The sequence below is a fragment of the Megalopta genalis genome, chromosome 5 (assembly GCF_051020955.1).
Source record: "Megalopta genalis isolate 19385.01 chromosome 5, iyMegGena1_principal, whole genome shotgun sequence".
NCBI classification, from domain to species: domain Eukaryota; kingdom Metazoa; phylum Arthropoda; class Insecta; order Hymenoptera; family Halictidae; genus Megalopta; species Megalopta genalis.
In genome coordinates this window covers 12,117,360-12,143,001 of record NC_135017.1, presented here as the reverse complement: position 1 = coordinate 12,143,001, position 25,642 = coordinate 12,117,360, and the positions used below count along the sequence as shown (strand labels likewise).

The 25,642-nt window shown below is 39.4% G+C and overlaps 2 protein-coding genes across 2 annotated transcripts; one reads left to right on the top strand and one right to left on the bottom strand.

Annotated features, from left to right (window-relative positions):
* On the top strand, nucleotides 1-3,310 carry LOC117217750 (protein brambleberry). Its single transcript, XM_033465571.2, has 7 exons — nucleotides 1-336; nucleotides 411-804; nucleotides 1,224-1,409; nucleotides 1,474-2,206; nucleotides 2,262-2,492; nucleotides 2,553-2,865; nucleotides 2,935-3,310. Exons 2-7 carry the CDS (start codon nucleotides 433-435, stop codon nucleotides 3,068-3,070), a joined length of 1,971 nt encoding a protein of 656 aa, XP_033321462.2. The 5' UTR covers nucleotides 1-336; nucleotides 411-432; the 3' UTR covers nucleotides 3,071-3,310.
* LOC117217917 (uncharacterized) lies at nucleotides 3,237-6,243 on the bottom strand. Its single transcript, XM_033465815.2, has 5 exons — nucleotides 5,566-6,243; nucleotides 4,955-5,147; nucleotides 3,794-3,902; nucleotides 3,611-3,733; nucleotides 3,237-3,540 (listed from the first exon to the last, which is right to left on the bottom strand). Exons 1-5 carry the CDS (start codon nucleotides 5,723-5,725, stop codon nucleotides 3,379-3,381), a joined length of 747 nt encoding a protein of 248 aa, XP_033321706.2. The 5' UTR covers nucleotides 5,726-6,243; the 3' UTR covers nucleotides 3,237-3,378.
* Between the last annotated feature and the right edge of the window lie 19,399 nt (nucleotides 6,244-25,642).

Here is a 25,642-nt window from a genome sequence, read left to right as displayed (position 1 = left end):
TCCGCCATTGTGCTGGGCGCCTGACCGTTACGGATTTCTTGGAGTAGAAAATACACACATGTCATCGGGTCTCACCTGTAGAGCGGTTATTTTTGTCCGCCACACACTAATAGTACAAGATTTTCGATGACATGAATGAAACAGTGGATTTACTTGAAGATAAAAATGTTCTGACGCTCTTAGCTAGCAAAAGTGACTGTTAAGTTAAAGAAGAGAGTGTTCGTTGCATTGAATAATATCTTGTAAAATTACTGGCACCACGAGTTTGTGAATACAAATATTTACTACACCCCTTAGTATCAGGGGTTTCTTTGTTCCTTCAGTTTAAGATAAACGGTCAGCCATAAATTTAACAATAAAAATTAAATTCGTAAGTAGCAGCAACTAATTAATTTTTTTTTCTATTGCAGTTTTGGAGTGTTTTAAGGAAAAATGAAGCAATTACGCTTATTATTGTGCCTTTTAATGGCATTAATTTGTCAGAGCGAAGCGAATACAATGTTTGGATGGATGTGGGGCAAGTCCAACGAAGAAAGCACTGTACTGGTGGCCGATGGAGTGCCATTAGTTTCAATTCCATATGAATCCATGACAGAAGATGAGAAGTTCCTCCAAGAAGCAGCTAAATTCACTGAAATTCAAGTGTCATCTCCCTTGGAGACTTGCCAACACAAAGTCGTCATGAAGATTAGAACTTCCTGCTCCGAAATGAGCGAGGAGCAGCTTGCCAAATTCAGTGTCAATCTCTTGAACTGCCAGGCTGCTGTGGAAGGCAGGAAAATGTTTCCTTGTACTGAGGATATGGTAATATATTTTTTTAATATTTCATGTATTTATAATTTTTATCTATTGATTCTTTTTGCAATCCTAAAAATACTTTGACTTCTAAAAGAAGCTTTACCACTGCTGTACAAATGAAAACAGTTGGAGTAGTAGATAGAATCAATTTTACACACATATCCCACACATGTGAGTTGAGTATGTGTGTGTTTGTCGTATGTAGAGGGGTGGTTTTAGTCATGTTCAGACCTGCAACTTCCCCCACTGAGTGTACAGACCACTTCTGAGATCCTTTCAGATTCACTGCCACAACATAAAGTACCCTTTATCTGTGCACATCTAGTTATCTCTGTTGGTTCTCCAAATTGTGAACGTTCAATTTTTCAAATAATAATCATTAATTGCATTCAATATTGTCTATAAACAATCGTGCTTTCTCCTAGTCTCTGAAACAATGTACAACAGACATGGATCCAGACATGTGGAATGCATATCACTTAATGAGCAATAGAGCAAGAGCAGTTTGTTACGCGGCTCGCGGTACTCAGTTTCGTGCTCTCACCGAATTGACTGTTAATAAACTGATGCAAACCGCGCACACGCAAATTAAGACGCTGAGTTCTTTGAAGGTAATTCATTTGTGTTAGTACTCATTGCACCAGTGATTCTACAGTCGATTGAACATTAATACAGGAAGGCCAAGATCGTTTGGAGGAGCAAACGGTGGAAGCTTTGTCTTCCATAACAGAAGGGAACAAGGCACTGTTAGAACAACAAAAGCATTTGAAAGACGCACAAGTAACAGCTCAGCAACTAGTAACATCAAATTTGAGAGAACTAAGCAACGAAAAAGCGTTGATCAGACTAGGTCACTCTCAGTTAGCAGCCATGGCCGAGGACATAAAGAAAAAATTAGAACAGGCCAGTCTTAGCATAAGCCAGCACGCTTTGGAGCACAGTGAGAACCATAAGGAGATACTTGTGGATCTGGTGAACATCCAAGAGCAAGCTCAATTAATCTGGGATAAGATAGAATTCAGTACCAATCGGATATTCGAGCAGCACGAAGAAGCAATTGTCCAGTACGAAAACACTCTAGAAAAGCTGGCCCAGATTAACGATACAATCCATTTCCTGTGGAACATAACAAACACCATGAGAGCAGAAGTGGACGAGAAGCTCAATTGGCTGACCAACTACATCGGCGACACCGGCGAACAGATGCATAAAATGTATCGCACAGGTTTGCACGTGGTCTACTTACTCTGTGCCATGGTGATCGCTGCGTTTCTCCATGCCCCATTACTAACCAGGATCACTATAATGGGCCTGGTGCCGCTGAACTTGGCATCGTACTTGAAGCACGGCATGGACGCTTGCTTGGACTTCACATCTATGACCGTGCTGATATTCTTGATCACAGCAAGTAGGTAACAGAAAATCTTCGTACATTGAACAGTACTTATAACCTTGGCTTGCAGTGCACTTCCTGATGACCGGGATCCAACGACTCTGTGGGCCAAAGGCAAGCACGGTGCGATCAGATCCAGTACAAGTGATCAAGCAAAATGGCGCAGCGCAGGACTACGTGTCATCTTCTTGCGCGAACCTGAAGTCCCCTAGGATGCCAACCTCGTCGTTGCTCAGTAGACTGAAGAGAAGCATCAACTACTTATATAAAGCCGTTCACAATCAAACCAACCATTGTATTCGTGAGTATAAAAGATGTTGAACGATGTTGGTAGTGTTTCACTCGGTGAATTCTTTTACAGAGAAATGCAGTTCCCTGATCCAGCATGCAGCCTCCTGGAGCCGGCAGAGCTTTACGCAGCGCGAAGAGCTCTCCTGCTCCTACATACCGTCTAAGAAGTCCCGGGAGGATCTAATCTACCAGCATGATCACCCTAGCATGATATCGGACGACGGCACCGACTTCGAGCACTCGAATGTGGCTAACGAGAAAGACGATAGCGTTAGCGAGCTTGATCACCTGGTGGACGCTAACGAGCTGAGGCGACGATTGATGAGAATCGAAGGATCTGTGGCAAGGTCCTCTTATCAGAACCAGCACTCGCCTTCTAGAAGGTAGCTAAATCTTCCTCGTGGATCACCTGTTCCAAATCGTTACGTTAATTTAATGATAAACTTCCTCAGCATAAGCCCAATGCGCGCGCCCAGGAGTCTGTGCAACGGGTTGACCAGAAGCGGAAGGAAATGTCGCCTGATGGCTAGCAGCGGAAACTATTTCTGCTCGAGGCACTCCACCGGTACCTCCATATTGGGAGACTGAGAAATGAGCTGTTTGAGCCATCCTGTAACGAATTTTTCACGGCAAATGTAATTTGTGATAAGGGACGAAAAGACAGTAATTTTTTAAACTGCGACACCAATTTGTAAATATTTTGTTAACATTTTACCGTGTAACTGATATCGAACGGGTTAAAGGGAAACCCGGATCAGGCGTAGTTGTAATTTATTTTTGTAAAACCTCGCGTTTTAAGATCGAGTAAAGACATCAGAATCGAATGTACACTGTCTCTATAATTCATCTTCTCCAAAAAGCCTTAAAGATTATTAGAAACGTGAAAAACCAGGTAGCTAGCAGGTCTCCGTGTTGTACTGCGTGCAGATCGCGTTCGTAGTCAGCTCGAAGAACCTCGGGCTCTTCTCGAAGCCAATCCCGGTCACCAGGTTCCTCAGGTTGCAATAATTGGTCCCGTAATCGAATACTCTGAACCAATCGTTCGACACAGATTCGCCCTTAAAGAAAAACAGGACGATGCAATGCAAATGGCGAAGTAAGCGATTAGGCTAGGCAACTAGTAATCACCGTTGCCAGACAGCTTCTGTTCATGTTCTCAAATGTGATCTTCATGGTCTCCATAGTCCTCATGTCTAATCCCGTGTGGGTCGCTCTGATTATGTTGCTCTCGTCTGATTTCGGTTCACTGAGCTATAATATTAAATGAATTTAGACGATAATAATTGCTATTAGCAGAGCATTTTCACTTACTTTGTAGAGACACTTGCCAGCACGGGGGCCACAGTTCACATTCGATGACCAGTTGAGGATCTGACACCTGAACTTCTGCATGACGTAGGTGCAGGGGTCTTTGAACTTCCTGTCGAAAAGAAATTACAGTAAATTCTCTCCAATTGTCCCTCGGCTTGTAATCAAAACTTGGACGATTCGGGAAGAGTGGATACGATTATTATAGCCGCCTATTGTCAACAACCATAAACTCGAGGCTCGAATAAGGAACAATTGGAGAGGATTTACTATACTTCTAGAGCTTAGGGGAGCTTAAAACGGTAGCTTAAAACGAAGTTGCAGCAGCACGATCACGTGAAGTTTTATACCAAATGTCAAATAAATCTTCGCTGGCCTTCGAGAAATATATTTCGCAGCTCGGGAATTATGTTCCCCGGGCGATCGAGTCTCCGTAAAGTATTTTCTGTTCGGTTACGTAGACGAGATTCGTTTCGGCAAAAAGAAGGAACGGGCTGCTCTTGACGGGTTATTAGGAGATTGATACTGATCTAATGGGAGCTGTTTTGTAACAACGGCGATAAATGTAGAATTATCGTGTGATTTGGAAGGCTCTCCGCGGTGTCTACATTCAAGGAAATTTATTGTCGTCGTTCGGCAGTGGCGGAGTTCAAAGGGGCGCACCCGAAATAACACAGATCGGCCTGCCGAACGTTCTCATGGGGGCCTCGAAAAGTGTGGTTCGTATATTTTTCGAGCGGTGTCGTCCAGCCAAAGGAAAATATACGGGCCTCTGGCTGGTAATATTGAGTTTCTCTATGCGCAGGATTGTTTGCAGAAGCGGCTAGCAAGTAGACGTTATCTTCGAACAGATTTTTCTCAGGCTACCGTGGGGGGCGGGAGAGGGGAGCAGGCAAAACAATCACGACAACCCATTAAAGCATCGAAAAAAAGAAAACACCAAGAAACATCTTGCAGAAATATCAATATCCTGAACTGCACGCGATATACTCCAACGATAAGATATGCTTCTTCTTTTCATAATATACTGACCAAACTTCATAATATACTGACCGACGATGATTCAGGATCATTTATATATAAAAGAAAATTACAGTAATTTAAGAATTTGTCGCACATCATGTCCTACTGGAAACGAAGCAGCATTTCTAAAGCGAAACGTACCATTTAACGGTGCAGGACGCGTGCAGAGGATAAGGGAACAATAAGGTGACCAATAAATAGCAGACAAGGGCTGTCAACAGTGCGCTGATGCAGCAGCTAATCAATCTGCATCTTGGAAATTTGTCGCAGCCGCTTCTGAGTTCTATCGTCGGCGGGTCTGGCTTCTTTTCTTCTTGCTTTACTTTTTTTACGCCTTTAACGTGCAGAAAGGTGATTGAACAGAATTTCAGATTGAACTAAAATTCCCTCTAATTGACGCATAGATTGTACACAAAGATGGACAATTTAGGAAGAGGAGGTACAGTTATTTCTTAATTTATTTATTTTATATATTTAATAATTTAATTAGCTTTTATAGTTGCTGACAATATATTTATAATATTCTTTTGTGTACAATCTGAGCGTCAATTAGAGAGAATTACTGTATTCTAAAGAGAAATAAAGTTACAATATGGAAAATAAATTTGACAGACTCAGAAATCATTGACAACATTGATGAGACAGTGATGCAAATAATTAACGCAGCGAAATGAACAGAAATAAATAAACGAAACAACATGAATAAATCTCCAATGCGAAGAGGTTAATAAAACAACGCCACGAAAGGGTACCTTTAACGTCGGAAACGCAGTCACCGCGCGAGTTCGTGTGCACAGAGTCATTTACTTGCGAGTAAGGCGGGGGTGAACGCCTCGACATTGACCTGAGCTGCATGTACTCTCTGTAAGGCGGCGGCTCATCCTTTTTAGTACTCTCTTTCGACCTGGCCATCGCTCTGATTCATTATCTATCATCCGAGAGAGCGTAAGCCGCCGAAAGTCCCAGAACTGACAGAACAAAAATCGAGAGATCTCGATCGTCATCTCTTCTTAGCATTTTGACGCCCGTATCGTCGCACGCTAATACCAATAAACGATAATCAGATGTCAGTAACTCGGCAAACTTAGGGAAAACAATTAAATTGAAAACAATTGAAGTTTCCCCGATTTTATTATATTTCTACGCATTCGCGAGCTTTGTCAATTTCGCAGATTGCAACAAATACAGGAGACAGAAATCTGTCTCTCGACAGTTTCAAATGTCTCTCCGTTATCTGAATTTCTGCAATGGGATTTCTAATCGAAAGTTTCTTCGTTTCGTCGAGCATTGAGCGGCGGATGATCTCGGAATCTTTCGCTGGCGATTTTATGAGAAGCGAGGTCCGAGGGGCCTCGACTTCCCACGAGCGTGGATCGAATCATTTTTTCCGCGGCCTTTTTTCCCCGGCGCACGCTGACGCGTCCGCGGTGTCCCCGATGAATACTATCTACGAAGATACCGAGACCGTAAATGTACCAGTCCCGACTGCTACTTCCTTTTCTTTTCCACCGCGGCAGCCTTGCCGCTAATTTATCGATCCTCCGATTCGTGTCGCAACATTAACGTCGTTGTTCGACCGTCCCGAGTGCAAGAAAAACAGCAAACATCGTCGGCGCTTTCGAAACGCGGAGGATCTTGTTCGAACGCGACCTTGACATTCTCAACGTATTCTTAATTTGAATTACTTTTCATTTGCGTTATTATGTCTGAACCGGTTAGCTGCGGCGCTTCCTTTTCAGTGCAATTTCAGCGAATCGAGCGACGACGAGTACACTCGTCGAACACAGAGTAAGCGTTGCTGTTAAAATATTGTATCAAAAAGACTGTTTTATTTTATAAAATTAACAATTTTATTGCTAGCATTTATTTACTTACTTAACATTAGCATACACTGCATACATAATAAACGTAAAAACCGGAGGAAAATACTTAGAAAATAAATATCAAATACTTAGAAAAATCACTGAACAAATATTAAAATCAAATACTTAGAAAAAATAAACATTCAAATTGCTGCTCCAGAGAGTGATATCTTTTTCTAATCTTATTTTTACAACAATGTAAACAGCATCGCGTAAATAAATATATAATAAATATTCTGAACATCTTGAAATTTGAGAATACGTTTTTGTTCTCGCCATTAAAATTACAATTTAAATAGCCAAATGGCCGCCGCTTTTTACGCGCGACGAGTATACTCGTCGTGACACGAAATACTGTCGCTTCTCCATGGACGAGTATACTCGTCGAGAGCACAATTAACCGGTTAATATAGACGCAACGATAGGAGCTTCGTGTTGACCTCGGGCCCAAAAACTTGTCGAAATCGCGTCCCGCCGGATTTTTCATTTATTGCACGCGGTCCTCGAGACGGCGAGGAGCAAAGCGACAGATTTATAGGGATCTCCAACGAGCCGTGGTTTGACTTATGGCCGATTGTTCAAAGGCGAGACGGGAGCAGGAGAAAAGATAGCGACTTCCACGAATGTGGGTCACCGAAGACGAATGAATGCGTATAGTGTGTTCCTGTTTACCGATTCCATCGACACCGTTCCACGACGCGGTACGTTCTCCCGAATAATCAACAATGCGTCGCGAAAATCCCTCCGCGACACTGTTTCCATTTTTCGAACATTTTTTCAGCCCCGGCAAGCCCCGCCCACGAAACACGAAATTCGTCGCCGACAGGCGGTTCGAATTATAAATTTCTCGGGAATCTTTCTCTCCTGTCTTCGGGGCCTCGCGATTTCGGTTTATCGGCCACTTCAAAGGGGACCGACTCCGGAGACCCTTTCCCTCACCGGAAGCGCGTTTCTTTTTTTTTTTCGAGAAACCACGCGCTTCGACAATTATTACCTTTTTTTTTCTCGCGGTGAAAAATTGTGTGTCGTCGACGAGGAATATTTCTTCGGAAATTGATCATTTTTGGGATCGAGTTGTGATTTAAATGATCCGTTAATGTTCTCGCTGAAGAGTATACCGATATTCGGGCATTTATGGCAGTTCGAAATGTTTAAAATACGATAAATCGATTTTTGTTATTTCTGCGATTAACCATATCTTTATAAACTCGTATTTGCTGGAGAATTCTTTAAACAATTGTTCGAACTTCATTCTGTCGGACAATATTTTCATATTATTCATGGAATCAATTATATTTTTATTATAAACTCGTTCTATTCAACCGAAGAATTTTTTAAAAAATTGTTCGAACATCTTACTCTTATTCTGTCGGATAATACCTTCATATTATTCATGCAATCAACTATATTTTTATAAACTCATTCTATTCGCTCAAGAATACTTTTCAAAATTATTTAAACATTTTTCTCTCGCTCCGTTGCATCGGAAATACAAATTTGTTCGAACATAACGCGTTTCCAGGTTCGTCGAAAATACGGCAGCGCGTTCGTTGGCCATTCTTTGCCGGTTCGAATATGATTTCGTTTACAGAGCTATCGAAAATCGTTCGCCCGGTACGGCCTCGGTCCGTTCCGCTCGCGGCGAGCATCTATTTCTTTTTATGCGCGATCCCTGTCCACGAGAGGAGAGAAGAAGCCGACGACGTGTCCCCTCGACAGCTGCCAGAGCGACGTAAGATCCGGTTCACACGAGTCTCTCGCCTTACCCCCCACCCCTGCTTTTTTCAGCGATCTATCACAAAACCATTCCCAAAATCCCTCGAACAACTTCGAAGTCAATTAACCCGATTCTCAACTCTGGTCCCGTTATTTCGACATCTGTTTTCTTCGTACGAAACAATGCTGAACCTCCATTATCCGAACCGTTGTCAGACGAATATTAATTAATCGATTAAACGACGAGCGAATTTACAAAACCCGATTTATGGCATAAATCGATGAGAATTTGTTCCAGCAGTATATTTATTTATTTATCTATTTTCTTCTCGATTCGCTTGAATAATCGAGCTTTTACTACTGGTGTAATTGGCGTAACATTATCTATGTTTCAGTAATAATTAACTTTGTTTTCAGGAGATCGTTTTGCGGTGATATTAGTGCGTTAGAATTAACGTACGCGTGTTTGTAATTTTACAAAATGAATGGACGATTTTGTACGGAGATTGTGCGACTATATTTATTCTGAAATCAATTTATTATCTTGCAAAGTATGTTTAAAAAGATTGGATGATCACTGTGCAAGCGAAAACGATGAAATGGTGGAAGGTGCAGTTCGATAACTGGTGAATTCTCGAACCGTGTGGTTCGAAGGGTTCGGGGACGTTCGAGATTTCCTCGGGCACTTCGCCGGATCTCTCGACACTCGCTTTTCTTCCCGAAAAACGTGCACGGGACGCCAGCTGTCTGGCAAAAGCAACGCCCTGCGCCTCTGCCGACACGATAATGTAACGAGTTCGGCTCTCTATTAAAACCGGAGGCCCGATTTTGTCACCTCTCCCGCAGGAGAACAGTCGTCTCGCAGCCGTCGACATCTGCCGAGTGAGCGACGATTTCGACCGGGATTTTGACGAGAACGATCCTCCATTTTTAGAGCCTCGAAAGCCAATTCGAATAAAAAAAGACAACTCCATGAAATTCTCGTCCAAAAATGTGAATTTTTTAGCATTTTTAAGGAAAACCGTATCTTCGGAATCCAAGTTCGTATATCGTAAAAAAAATGTTACGAGGAAATCTGTTACGGACAGTGAAAGTAGAAGCTTCAAGCTTCAAAATGAGCTATGGTTCATCGTCGCATGATCATTTTTCATGAAATTACAATAGTATGAACATCATCGATTTTACAGATGCGAAAATCCCTACCCCTTTTTAAGGAAAAATGCATCTCCAGAGTCCAAGTTTGTATGCCGTGAAAAAATGTTAGGAGAAAATATGTTACGGACCATAAAAGTAGAAGCTTCGAGCTTCAAAATGAGCTATGGTTCATCATCGCATGATCATTTTTCGTGAAATTGTAATAGTGTGAACATCATCGATTTTACAGATGCGAAAATTTCTACCCCTTTTTAAGGGATATTCTATGTCCAGTTTTCGACTCACTACATTATCAAAAAAAATGTCAGAAAAAAATCAGTTATGGATCATAAAAGTAGAAGCTTCAAGCTTTAAAATGAGCTAAAGTTCATCGTCGTACGATATTCTTTCACGAAATTGTATTAATGTGAACATCAGCGATTTTTTAGAAATCGCAAAGTCACATGAGATTTTGTGCGATCAAACTTGTGCCACGTTTCTGCTCTGCAGAACGATTAAAAAAAATCGTAGAGCAATTTTTAAGGTATCGTTGGAAAGAGGAGGCTTCGTTCTTGAAATCCATGGCGGTTTCAGTCTCGAAAAAAAATTGTTCAGCGTTTCTACAGACCCGCGAATTTGTTCCGTTTTTATTGTAGTTTACCACGCAACTGAAAAATGTTTCGATGACTTTATGGAATCGGAGGGTTCGGTTCAGTTTAAATGGGTCGAGGAAAGAGTGGTCGATGTCTCTCGTCGAGTCGCGGATGACTCCTATTTCCGCCTCTACTCGACTATTTGCGCATATAAATATTTTACGAGGGCCAAGAAAAAACTCTATTTTCGTACGTGGAACCCTATCGCACCGTTCATAAGGAAAGATTTACGGCGAACGGAAGACGATTATTATTCCCAGTCAGTTCCCTCTCCTCCGGAGTGCAACGGGAACGTGTAAAAGAATCGACACGAATCTTTCTGTTCCGTCCTACACAATGAAAACATCGTTGTGTATCCTGCAATTAACCCCGACAACTTCACAATTATAGTTTCCAATTTTGTAATATTTTTCCATTTTCTTTTTCAATACTCTTCTAGTTTTCGCTTTTGTTTGCAAAGCGGATTTATTGTTTGCAACTTCGAAGCTACTTTCATTTCTTAGAAACAAATATGGCGGTTGCAGGAAGTGTAACAAAAATGAAAATTGTACATGTTAAAAAATGCTGCAAAAATGGAAATGGTAGCCGAATAAAAATTCTACAAGATTGAAAATGGCGGTTGCGTCAAAAATGTTAGAAAAGTGAAAAGGGTTGAACAAAAATTCTATAGCCATGAAAATAGGGGTTGTACAAGAATTCTAGAATAATATTAATACGGTGGATGAACAAAAATTCTACAATAATATAAATATAGTAGTTGAACGAAAATTCTAGAAGAATGAAAATGGTGATTGTGTCAAAAGTGCTAAAAAAATGAAAAGAGTTGAACAAAAATTCTACAGCAATGAAAATGAGGGTTGTACAAGAATTTATATATAAGAATAATATATATATTATTGTAGAATTTTTGTTCAGCCACCATATTCATATTATTCTATCTATTTTCGTTTATATATATATATATATATATATATATATATAAAAATTCTAGAAGAATGAAAATGGTGATTGTGTCAAAAGTGCTAAAAAAATGAAAAGAGTTGAACAAAAATTCTACAGCAATGAAAATGAGGCAGCAATGATAATAAATATATATATATATATATATATATATATATATATATATATATATATATATATATATATATATATATATAGTAGTTAAACGAAAATTCTACAAGAACGAAAATGGTGGCTGCACAGGAAAGCTAGAAAAATGAAAATGGCGGTTGTGAAAGAATAATAAAATAATAGAAGATCGTGAAGGAAAGATACGTTGAAAATCTGGCAAGATATTTTTGTTGTGGACCAGCATCCCAAAGATAAGCCACCCTTTTCGAGGGAGATTGAAGGCCACGGAAGAGGGTTGCACGTTCTCTCTCTCTCTCTCTCTCGTTTCTTTTCCTAGGACCGACGACACAGTAGGGCGGCGCCGTGGAAAAGGGCTTCGATGGCGTAGACGCCCTTCAGCTTTCACACCGTGCTTCCGGTAAGAGAATGGCAGTCCATGGAGACTCTCAGGGTGGCTAACGCCCCCGCGACAACCACTCGTAAATTACCCACCGTCTCAAGCTGCGGACGTCTCTCCTCTCTCGATTTATCTACGGAATCCCTTCTTTTTTCCGAGTCGGTGCATGCTCTCGAAAATGAACTTCTCGAGAGAAAAAAAATCGAATCTTTCGATCGGACGGATTTCAGAGAAATCATAAATTGGATTAAATCTGGATTCGGTCCGAGTCAATATTCGGCAAAAAGTAATTTGACTAACGATTATAACTCGTTAGTTATTATAAATTATTATAAGAGATTATAGTTAAGGTAGAAGAAATTATTATTAAGTTATAAATTATTATTATTAAGTTATAAGAAATTATTATTAAGTTATAAATAATAATTATTATTAAGTTATTATTACTAAGTTATAAGAAATTATTATTAAGTTATAAATAATAATTATTATTAAGTTATTATTACTGAGCTATAAGAAATTATTATAAATTGGTTATACGAAATTACTATAAATTACTTACACAAAATTATTATAAATTAGTAATAAGAAATTCTTACAAATCACTAACAATTAATGTCTATAAATTATCATTATTATTGCAATCCTGTGGAGCAATAATTCTGAACAAACTCGCCGATGAAAGGAAACAATTCCCGACAGCGATCGGTACAGTCGCGGAAAAAATTTCCGCTCGCCCACGATGGCCAGGCGGGAAGAAAGAAATCGTTTGAAAAGCGCCGCGATGGAGGACGGAATAAAATAAGAGACCGTTAAAAGCATTCGGCGATAAAGACACCGGAGAAGACTCGTCGTTCGAGGGATGCTCCACCCCGTGCGGAAGGTGTTGGCCCCGAGGAGGGCGGCTCGCCGCGATGACCCCTTTTTATTTGGACACCGAAAATGGCCCCGGCGCGTAAATCACCGGCCTGGAAAAACACACACGTGAGTCGTTCCGCGGCTGATATACGAACGTGTGATTCATTAACGGCCGCTGATGAAGTATGTGTTAATGAAGAGGCTCTACCACCCCTTCTTTCGCGGGCCGAGTGTTATTTTCGAGGTGTTGCCGCGCGGGAATTATTTCCAGTGATGGCTGCCGGTTCTGTACTTCCGAGATACGAAATCTTCATTGTCGTTGTGATCTCGTCGTGAATTTAATACGAGCCGATGACTGGCGCTCGAGATTACTGTTCTTCGATTGTTAATAACAGCGTTCTCGAAGGCTACAGATTTTGCGAAGGATGTATAGAAGGAAAATAGAACAAGGATATATATTTTTGGTATTAATTATTAAATTATCTATTTATGTAAAAGTGTCGTATTTTTAAACAAATGAATAAGGTCTTTTACAAAGGGAAAAGTTGAAAGGAAATAACTGTTCGAAACGTCGAGCTGTATATATAATTATACAATTATATATAATTTCATGGAAATCGGAAAGGATATTATCCCCTTGATTAACAATTGCGCAATTTATTTCACAAATAGAATTAGAAGACACTTAATTTTGAACCCTTTTAACCAGTCAACTGTTTATGAAGAATATTAATGATTAAATTATCTATTTACATATAAGTGTCATATTTAAACAAATAAATAAATAAATTTCAATAAAAACCTTCTTAACCAGTTAGCTGTTTGCGAAGAATATTTATATATTTTGATATTCGCTATTAAATTACCTGTTTATATAAAATCGCTGTATTTGAACAAACTACGAAAAGTATGAAACGTGCACGGTATAATTACAGTTACACAGCATATTACACAGTATAATTATAATTAACTTGCACGCTGTTCGAAAAGATTGCAGCAGCCGACTGGATAAATCGCGAGATACAAAAGTGTAAAGAGAAAAATTGCAACCCTTCCGTTTTAATTTATCCTTACGACGTTCTTGATGTTAAAAACCGTTTCTGTAGGGGCTCTCATTGTATTCAGATCGTCGATCCAGGTCGGTAGAAAAAGAATCCCGGTCCGAAATAAACGGGGATCCATGGTCGGCGAGGAAATGTGTTTACACGGCACTATAGACTTCACCGGAATGATTCGACGCTCTCGGTCCCGGTGTCTTTTTGCTCGGAACGAAAACGAACGAGTTTTCCTTGGCGGCCGGATGCCGGCCATTGTGGCCGCGGTTTCGCGGTATCGTAAAGTACATTCCACCGGGGGTGGCGGCGCGCCTTTACGGGGGGGAAACAGGATTTACTGTTTCCACGTTCCGATCTATTTTCATTATAACCCGCCCCGGGGCCCCGCGTGTCGCCCCAAAAATTTCCATAAATCTCCGGCCCTGGGTAATTAGCGGCCGCGATACGCTCGTGGCTTCGAGAAACGAATCATGGCACCCCCTCGAGGAACCTCGGAACATTGGCCACCCCTTTCGCACCCCTTTCGCGCCCCGAAAAAGAGAGAAATCTACTCGGAGATTTTTGGCCGATTGTGGAACTGTTTGTGAAAATGAACTACGGAGAGCGAAAGTAGAGATTTCAAGCTTTAAAATGAGGTATTGTTCATCGTCGTACGATTTTTTTCCGCGAAATTATGGCAGTTTGAACGGGGTCGATTTTTTGTAGGCAAGGAGTCGTGCGGGATTTTGTGCGGAGGAACTTGCTCCTCGTTGTTGGATCGTAAAACGGGTAGGAAAAATCGCAGAGCAAGTTTTTCGGAGTCGTTGGAAAGCGGAGACTCCGATCTTTAAAATCATGGCGGATTTGTTGGCGAGAAAAATTTTTCTGTGATTTTGGAGACGGGTGAATGGTCACTACTTTTCGGGAAAAATGTGTCCTCAGTTTCAGGTTCGCAATTTTATATAAAAAAATCGTGGCGGGAAATCAAATACGGACGATAAAAGTAGAAGCTTCATGCTTCAAAATGAGTCCACTTCGATCACTGTACGATTTTTTCTCACGGAATTACGATAGCTTAAATATCGTCGATTTTCTCGACGATCATGAGATGATCGTCTTTTTTGATCTATAAAACTGCTACAAAAAATCGTAGGTCAATTTTTTAGGAGTCATTGGAAAGCCGAAGCTTCGATCTTCGTTTCCGCGCTGGTCGCAGTCCCGAGAAAAATTGTCCGACGATCTCACAGAAGCTTGAATTTCGATGTCGTCTGCTATTCGAAAATTGGTTACTCTGTTGGAGGCAGCGCTTATGGTTGGCGATCAGGATTTTCGGATGATCGATGTCGCAGGAAAGTGAAACGAAGGGGAACGTGGGGCGACACGGGGCTGATTACGGGCGGTTTTTGTCGCGCCGGCGCCAGCCACCGGCTCGAAGACGACGTTACTCCTCCCTTCTGGCCCTCCCGCGCCAGACTCTTCGGCCTCGAATAGCTAAAATCATCCCGCGTGCCAATTTCAAAGCACCGCGGCTCAGCCGAGTTCGGGGAAAAAAAGGAACGAGATGTGGAAAGGACCCTCGACCCTCTACGTCTTCGTCTCTCGTTACACATCCGTGGCCACGGTGCATTTACCGTGGCTGCAGTCGAACGACCGTTGCAAACGCGACACGCTGCCTCCTCGCTAAACCGGAAGAAGAAACCGCGTGAAACCTTTCTGCCATTTCAGGTAAAAATGCTCCGCCAAGATGTTTCAACAAATTTACGCCGGATTTCCAAATGTTCGAGAAATAGATTCATTTCTAAACTTAGTAATTTTCGCAGTTATTCGTTCTTGAACTTAGTCATTTTTTAACTTGTTCATTTCTTAAATTGTCATTCTTTGAGCTTATTCATTGTTTAGCTCATCAGTTTTTTTGTTAACCGATTCAGTTTTAAAGTTATTTATATTTAAACTTATTAGTTTTTAAACTCACGAATTTGTAAACTTCCAATTTTTTAAATATTTCTTCTTCAAATTTATTTACTTTTAAACTTAATAGTTTTTCAACTGATTCATTCGTAAACTTATTAATCTGCAAACTTAGCATTCTTAAAACTGATTAATTTTTAACCTCACGAATTTTGAAAGGTATTTATTTTTAATATTCAGTAATTAGTTACCTTGAGTAATTACTTACTTACCTTCGTGATCATTTTAACGCCATTTTGTTCTGATCCCTCTTCTCTTGAACGTGGCCAATCGATGCTGACATTAGTAAGACTCACCTTTACAGGTGTGCCAGGGTCCTATTGGTCGATGCAGCCAGGTGAGCAGCAGGTGAACTCCACCCATCGCGGAGCACCCGGGGCTCAAGATGAAGCTGCTGCTAGAAAATGGAGCACGCTGCTTTCCATGAAACGTTAATATAATGAGAAAATGAGTTATGTCAAGGTTATGTCAAGGTTATATTAAAAATTTCAATGAAACGTTAATATAATGAGAAAATGAGTTATGAAGAAAGTGAATGTAATATAAAAAAAATCAAATATAATATTATAATCAAATCTAAAATCAAATATAAAATGCAGTCAATATAAAAATATAAAATGCAGTCAATATAAAAATATAAAATGCAATCAAATATAAAATTAGTATCAATTACGACTATAATATTTCCTAGTCTTAACAGCATATATATATTGCATTAGTTTCATTTAAATACTCATCTTTCGCTTGTTCTCTTGCCCGATGACTGCGTGGGAATGGTTTACGTCAGACCTTGAAGAAATATTTCAAATACCTACACAAACATACCTTCTCCAATTCCCATTGTCCTCTGTCGGAAGCTGCATATACCGATTTCTCAGGACCCATGGGGCTAGAGAGGCCTTTCCAGGATTTTCTGAAGTAATTAAGCGACGGTGACCTGAACAAAAATCAAAATGTTGGTGTCAGTTTACTGGCTCCGGGAACAAAGGCACTCTAGAAAAAATTGTGAGCCAAACGTTTAAGCTTGTATTCGATGATGGCGAAGAAAATGGAGGAAATATTTGAAGTTAGGCGACGAATAAAATCGAAGAGAACTCGAGGAAAGTGCTGAAGAAAATAGGGGAGAACTCGAAGAAGACGACGAAGAAAATAGCCAAAAAATTGAGAGAAACGTGTTTAAAGAACGCGACAAATAAAATCGAAGAGAACTTGAAGAGAATGCTGCAGAAAATAGGGGAGAACTCGAAGAAGACGACGAAGAAAATAGCCAGAAAATTGAGGGAAACCTGTTTAAAGAACACGACAAATAAAATCAAAGAGAACTTGAAGAGAATGCTGCAGAAAATAGGGGAGAACTCGAAGAAGACGACGAAGAAAATAGCCAAAAAATTGAGAGAAACGTGTTTAAAGAACGCGACAAATAAAATCGAAGAGAACTTGAAGAAAATGCCGAAGAAAATAAGCGAGAACTTGAAGAAAATGCTGAAGAAAATAAGCGAGAACTTGAAGAGAATGCTGAAGAAAATAAGCGAGAACTCGAAGAAGACAAGGAAGAAAATAGCCAAAAATTTGAGAGAAACATATTTGAAGAACACGATAAATAAAATCGAGAGAGTCGAGCGGACCTTGAAGAAGCTTTTTAACGAAGCGAAATCGCTCCATGACTTTTCTATTCGAGGAAAAGGAGTCGTTCCACTGCTACCGACTGGCTCGCTGTCATTTCTCCGGCTACCATATCTGGTAGCAGTAAAATTTCAGGAACAAACTGTTATTCCACGCGACAAATCGCGTGTCCCGCTGGAACAGCAACGATGAATCTCTCGTCGCCATGATTCCCGCGGTTTTCCCTCTTCGCCGCGGGGTTTCCTTGGTGCCCCCCGCCCTCCACGGGAGGAGGGGCACGCTTCCTTCGGGCCCGGGAAGTGTCGCGTGTCCTGATGTCTCTCTTGTTCCGAGAACCAGGATCGTTTAGATTCCAGTCGGGCGACTTTCGACCTCGCTCCGCGCGCACTGGGACGTTCATTAGTTTCGTTTTACCGTGCCCCCTTTCTTCTGATCGCCCCGCGTCCTCCTCTTTTCTTCTTCTCCTTCCTACTTTCTCTCGTTTTTATCCGCCCGTGTCTGTCAAGCGGTCATTTTCTTCTTTTTCATTCTCGGCTCCCTTCGTTCCCTTCCTTCTTCTCTCGAAATTTTCTAATGCTTTCGGTTGGTGTTTTAGGATGGATTAACGCTCGGGTGATTAACGACGGCGATCGTCTTGATATTGTAATTAATAATAAGGTAATTTGGTATTCGATTTATTTATTTCAGCCTCGGGTCACCGGCGACCCTGAAACATTTCTTGGGAAATAATGTTTGCTGCTCTGTTGCAGTTACCCTCTACTTTAAATATTTTTTAAACAATTTTCTGCTGTCATAAGGTAAAGTTAAATTATGTTATTTTGTTTGGGAGAGTTCAAGGAACATTTTCATGTAAATAGGAATTGTCTTGCTGTCATTGGCGGGTCACAAGATATTTTCAAAGTCGAGAAGTACCATTTTCTCAAAAAATCGTTTCTCCCCTGAAGTCGCGCATAGAAATAGAGCAAAAATTGAACAAAAATTAATTGAACATTTTGAACTGGTACGAAATAATTAGCGTTGGGAAACAATCACGATCGAAACGGTGACATTTTACGGGGGGCAGAGAGTTCTCCGTGCAGCGGAAAGGAAAAAAGCGACAATGGATCCTCGGGGATCGGAAAGAAAAACGAAAGCAAAAGGGGGGACCCCCACTGAGGAATCTGAGGGGACCCTCGAGGCCACTGCAACCCGTGAGGCCCTTTTTTTCACGGCGACGGCCTTAACGTCGGGGACCACGATGCTCGCGGGCCATCCCCGTGGGTCTAATACCCCCTCGAAGACGTTGATTCGAGAAATTCAATCCGGACTCCACGGTGGCCGACATAGTGTCTCCCTATCATCGCGACACTGTCATCTCCCCATACAGAAACAGTGATCATTGGGTCAGATTGCGTCTAAGAGAAAATGTACATATGGATTCTCCTAAATTGATTATTCCAAAATATCTAATTCCACGGAGATCAAATTTTCCTTGAGAAAGTTGTTCGATCAAAATTAAAATCTGAATATTGTTCAGCGAAAATAGAAATCCGAGTATTATTCAACAAAAATAAAAAATCCGAATTGTCCACGCAAAATTAATATCAGAATTGTTCGAGACGAATTAAAATCAGGATCGATCAGGAAGAATTACAGTCAGGATTGATCAACGAAAATCGAAGTAAAAATTGATCTGGAAAAATCGAAGTCAGACATGTTCTTAGAGAATCGAAATCGGAATAATTGTTCGGCAAAAATCATAATCAGAATTGCTCGGTAAAAATCAAAATCAGAATTGTTCAATCAAAATAAAGAACAGAATTGTTCAATAAAAATGAAAATCATAATTGTTCAATGAGAGTAAAAATCAGAATGCTTCGGTAAAAATGATCCAATAAAAATTATTATAAAAATGGATCATGAAAAATTAGCATCGGTACCGTTCAACGAGAATAATAAATATCGGGGAATTAATAAATAATTCTACCGTAGATTGTTATAAAATAAGTTCTATAATTTCAATGATACCTTGCCCGAGACATGTCGAGTGGGTGAAAATGAAGTTCGCTCGTCGGCCGGCTAGAGAAAGGCGAGAAAAAATTAGGTTCGAGTAAAAAGCCGAGGAAGAAGGAGAAGTAGACGTATTCCACCGGGTGGGACGAAAAATTGTGTAACGCAACGTGGCCGCCGCCGCCGGGAGATTCTTAACACCCTTGTAAGGCGGACCTAATGAAACGTAATTCATTCCCATGCACCTTCAGGAGACATCGTCTGGCGAACACATGTCTCCCGACGGATTTTATCCATTAAGAAAAACCGCGCCCTTCGTCGCACGACATTGGCCGGCGTCGAACATTGAAACCCGAACTCGCTAATTCTCTCTCTAGCTCTACCAGATGCCATTCATGGGGGCCAAAGGGTTATTAAACATCTCTGCCCCCCTCTGGACCCACGCTGACAAAAATAAACCAAATCATAACCACTTATGCCACTTTGGTACTTTCGGTATTCAATTGTTTAACTCGAGGAAATTTTAATTTGATAAAATATGCATATATTGGTAGAGCTTGCTCGACAATTTCATTGTTTAACTTGAGAAACAATGTTTTATTTATTTTATTGCTGGAGCTTATACCGATTTATAATCATTTCATTTGGTGTAATTTTTATTTTATCGGTGCGATTGTTTTAATATTTAATTTAATAATTTTTAATTCTCGGGGAAGTTTTTATTTCATCAGTGGAGGTGGTACTAATATTTAATTATTTAATTTTTGGTACTAGTATCAAAATATATTTCATTTAGGGAAATTTTAATTTTATTCGTGGAGCTTCATTAGGGGTGGTTAATTAATTAACTCTCTCGGCTGGTTGACTTTATAGCAGCCGATTAAATTAATTTAAATGATAAGGTGCGAATAAAATATTTGTCAATGTTGTTATTTAAGGGAGATCAGGGATCGTTATTTTTAGGGGTGGTAAAAGTTCGGGCGCGTTTTAATTTGACTGGTGAGGGGTTGATTCTATTTACTATCGTGGTATACTTGGAATTTTGGTAGCCAGCTAGCAGGGTGGTCCTCTCTCACGGTTCAAGAAACCGCGTTCCGGGATCGTTGTATACACGGTGCACGCGTCGTCGGCGACGTCGACGACGTCGACGTGCCGCCAGAAAGAAAGTCGACTCGAAAATCAAACAAACACGTCGCGACACCGCATTTCTGCACTTCCGTCGTCGCTCGTTTTGTTTATTATCGCTCGGGGGAACTCTGCGGCCACCGTTTGATAACACGTTCCCTCAATTGCGCAACCATAACTTCGGAAAAATCACGGTTTTTACCGAAATTAATTTTACAATCGTTACAGCGATTTTTTGCAAACAGCTGTTCACTAAAATCTTGGAAGGTGTCTCTTGTCTACTTCGAGAAAAATAGCGCGAAAACGAAAAATTTCGAGAGATGATTTCTCATCCCTTTTGGTAAAAATCGTGTTAAATTAAAATTTTGAAAGCTGCCTTTTAACCCCTTCGGTGAAGGGGTAACGCTAAATTAGAATTTTTTAACGCTAAATTAGAATTTTAAAAGCTGTCCTTTCATCTCTGTGGTAAAAAATAATATTAAATTAAAAATATTAATAATAATAATATTAATAATAGTAATATTAAATAAAAATAAATTATTGTAATTATTAATACTATTAATATTAAATAAAAATAAATTATAGTAATTATTAATATTAGTAATATTAAATAAAAATAAATTATAGTAATTATTAATATTAGTAATATTAAATAAAAATAAATTATAGTAATTATTAATACTATTAATATTAAATAAAAATAAATTATAGTAATTATTAATATTAGTAATATTAAATAAAAATAAATTATAGTAATTATTAATATTAGTAATATTAAATAAAAATAAATTAATTATTAATACTATTAATATTAAATAAAAATAAATTATAGTAATTATTAATACTATTAATATTAAATAAAAATAAATTATAGTAATTATTAATATTAGTAATATTAAATAAAATGTCTCGAAAAATAGTATAGGCACAAATATACGATAAGCCAAGAATTTTTACTAGTAAAAATTACTATAATTGCCAGCAGTCCGTTCAAGATTTACGTTTGCATCGATGAACGTTTAATTAGGATTCGATCAAAATCGCTTCGAATCAATCAAATCGGACCGATCTTATCGATTGATATTTTTGAAGAGTCAATACGCAACCGGTGGAAAGTCGGCTGGTGGCAGAACTTACCTTTCTCTGACCTGTAAAAAGGAGGAGGACGAAGCAATAACTAGATTAAGGCGCACCTTGGCACAAAAGTATTTTCTTGGTTTTCCCCGGCATAAACGTCCAGATGTGTTTTGGGCAGGACGGCGCTTTACGACGCACAGTGGGGATGGTTATGGTTTAGGATTAGTCTACCAGGTGCTAATTGCCTTGCTGGTGGCCGAATTCAACCTTGGACACACCTTTCTGATTCATAAATTCACAAGAAATCGTCGTTTGCCTGTTCCCCCGGGTACTGGCACTGCACTGCCTCCACTGGGCAATTAGGCGAGCACGAAGGTCCGTCGACGCGACAGGTATACGTACCTGAAAATGCGTAAACGTTGACGAAGAATTCGATTAATTACCCTTCGGCTGCCTATTGTTGAACGAACTTGCAGTTTCTGCAAGTGAAGTCTGAATCGTAAAACGGTGCTTCGGTTATTGCGCATTTTATGACGCATTTTATGACGCTTGTTTATAACGTTTTTCTACTTCCTTATTTATTTCTCACTGTTTCTGGATTCTGTTGAGACAGAGACATTTTTATGCGAAAGTTATGTACATCGTTATTGGAATATTCATCGTTGCGAGAAAGTAAATTAGTATTTTTCTTTCATTTTCTTCTTTGGAATAATTATAATATATTTTTGGAATGAAATATTGCAAATCATTTTTTTCTTTTTTTAGAATAGTGTTAATAATTGTTAATATATTAGAGATATACTACATTGTATATTACATTACATTACATTACGTTACATTTACATTTACGTTACATTACATTTACGTTACATTACATTTACGTTACATTACATTTACGTTACATTACATTTACGTTACATTTACATTACATTTACGTTACATTTACATTACATTTACGTTACATTTACATTACATTAACGTTACATTTACATTACATTACGTTACATTTACATTACGTTACATTTACATTACGTTACATTTACATTACGTTACATTTACATTACATTACATTTACGTTACATTTACGTTACATTTACGTTACATTACATGACATTACATTACATTACATGACATTACATTACATTATACATTAACATGTTAGAGATATAATATATTAGAGAATTTTTATGCGAACCTAAATTTTCGTACTTCACTATTTAAACGTCGCAACAGTCGGCAAATACAATATTTAACAATATTAAATTTACTTTCATCAATCGAAAGATCGTTGTCAATCAAGTACTCGAAATATCACAATACGTCCACCTATTTCGAATATTCCAAATATTTGCACATGTTTCACAGGTCCTTTAATGAACGCGTGGCCCACGTGACGGTCGGGTAAGGGACGGTTGCGTAAGGATTGACGTTCGGGAAACGTGAGCGATCGCAGGTAGCATGAATTTTCGACGGTGAGAAACGTGTCCGGGCGTACTTGCGCATTTCCACCGTGGCTTATTGCTGTGCCGTGTGTTCGACACATGGCGAAACGGAAGAGAGGAGACAGTGGCACCGGTGCAAACATTGCCCGAGCTGTCTGTCGGTGCGGATCGTAAAAGGCAGCGTTTAGGATGCTCACGGACTAACCCGGGGACAGTTGGCCGGGTAGCACGTGGGCAATAATGTCAGCCGAGAAGCCATAGGAGACATTGTCTGCTCGTAGACGTTTCACGTTTACGATTCATCCGCCGATCAACAAGCTGGATCGCGGATCGCGGATCCGCGCGATCCGCTGGCTGCGTTACACGCGGTTACGATCGTCAACGTTCGCCATTTACACGCAGGGCGGTTCGTTAATTAACAGGTTCCGTGCCGAGCTTTTTTTACTCGAATCTTCACACTTTGATATTTTACTAAAACTTGATGTATTACGTGCAATTATTAATTCTCGTACACATAACAACGTAACAAAAACTTATCAACGCCCATTCTTGCGGTGGAAATTGATTCTTCGGTTCTAAATTTCTTGTAAACAATTTGTTCAGTTCGCTAAGTAAACGTGCAAGCGTGTACCATCGATGGTACACGTGGCACGGAACGTGTTAATTGGCGGCGATGAAAAGGCGCGGCGAGTTCGACGAGATTCCTGATTCGCCGAAGGCTAGGACAGGGATTATGGCAAAAATTGGCACGAGATACGCTAAACAAATGTTTGAGAATGTTTGAAAATGTTTGAAAATGATCGACAATTTTCTTTCTTTGGAAAAAGCGATCTTCCATGCAATTGGTACTTCTTGCAATTTATATAATAAATGTATATTGTAAATAAGGATTATGGCAATTATTACAAAAATTAGGCTACCCGATACTGAACGATGCAAAAGTTTGTTTGAGCTTGTTAAGAGACGGATCAATTTTTATGCAACTTCCGCTCCTTGCAATCGACGCGTATACTTTTTAAATTAAAAAATGTATGGCTTGGCGATTACTATAAAATATTGTTACATTTCCAGAATTCGCTATGGGCAATATAAAAAATGTTTTCTCGGATCCTGGAATTCTTCGGTAATTTTAAATTAATCTTGGAAATGTTGCGGCCAAGCAAAAAATTAACTTTCGTACTTGACCTTCGAACTACGATCTCGAAAGATCATTTTACCGGTCACTGAGAGAACAATGGAGAAACGCGTTTCCAAAGCTCGAACCCTTCCGGCGTTTGTCGATTAATCTCGGAACGATCGAAGCCGTAATTGCAACTGCGATTATTTCCGCCTCCTATTTGACCTTGAGATTACGACCTTGAAGAGCAACGTCTCCGGCCTTATCTGCAGGCTCTCGAAAGTCGCCTTTTTTACCATTGATGAAGCTTGCGCGACACACTCGGCCAGGCCACTCCAGGGTCCGGCGTTTATGGTTGCCTCTCGAGGGATGGCCGGTGGACATTATGGCAACCGGTGGCGCGCCATGTGTTGTAGACATTGTAGACGGTCTCACTCCGTCGTCTCTGACCGTCTCTGACCGCTGAAATTTGCATTTACAGCCGAACCCGGAACATGTGCCTGCGCGACCTGCCGAAAACCGTCGGTCGAAACACATGTTCTACCGAGAAAAAGGTGAAAGTCCCTTCCTGCACCATTCAGGGCCCGCGACGAGAATTTGCGAGGCCCCTCTTAACAACCTTCCGTCGCCGGCGAGGCCCCGGCACGCTGAAACCAACCATTTATTACCGGGACAGTAAACCGTGCGCCGTTAAAAAATGTCCATTCACTGTGATTCGATGTTCTCTGCTTCGTTTCTGACCAATGAAATCATCCGTTGAACGATTCTCTGAACGGATTCGATTTAAATATTGCAGTTCCATTGATGTTTTTATATTCTCAGGTAGCGTATACAGTGATGTCTCCCTTACTGACGCTCAGATTGTCCACTAAAATGGATAATTTGAGACGAGGAAAGAGGATGAAACTTGCGGTTTATTTTTATAGTTATAAATTGTCCACAATGATAAAAACGAGCCGCAAGACTCGAATAATCGTATCTCCGATTCCAAAATTATCCATTTTAGTGAACAATCTGAGCGTCAGTAAGGGAGACATTACTGTAATAAAGTAGTGTAAGTAGTATATATAAAGTAGTATATATAAGTTGATGGGAGAAGGATTTTGGTTGTTCTGTTGTTTTATTTCTCGGGCGATGCAGCACATTTTTATGGTGCAGAACCCTTTTTATGATGCAAACAATTTTTATGATCCGGGAGATTTTTATGGTGTAGAATTATAGAATATTTTTCTGATGCAGATAATGTTTATGATGCAGGTAGTAACAAAGGAGATTATATTATAATATAATTATATGATTTTAATATTACATTATATTATAATATTATATAATTCTATACTTTTAATATTACGTTATATTATAATATTATATAATTATATAATTTTAATATTACGTTATATATTATAATATTATATAATTCTATACTTTTAATATTACGTTATATTATAATATTATATAATTATATAATTTTAATATTACGTTATATATTATAATATTATATAATTATATACTTTTAATATTACGTTATATTATAATATTATATAATTATATAATTTTAATATTACGTTATATATTGTAATATTATATAATTCTATACTTTTAATATTACGTTATATTATAATATTATATAATTATATAATTTTAATATTACGTTATATTATAATATTATATAATTATATTATAACAAAGGAGATGTTTTTGTCGTAAAATGCGGACGATTTCTACGACGCCGAAGATTTCTATGATACAGGAGATCACTATAA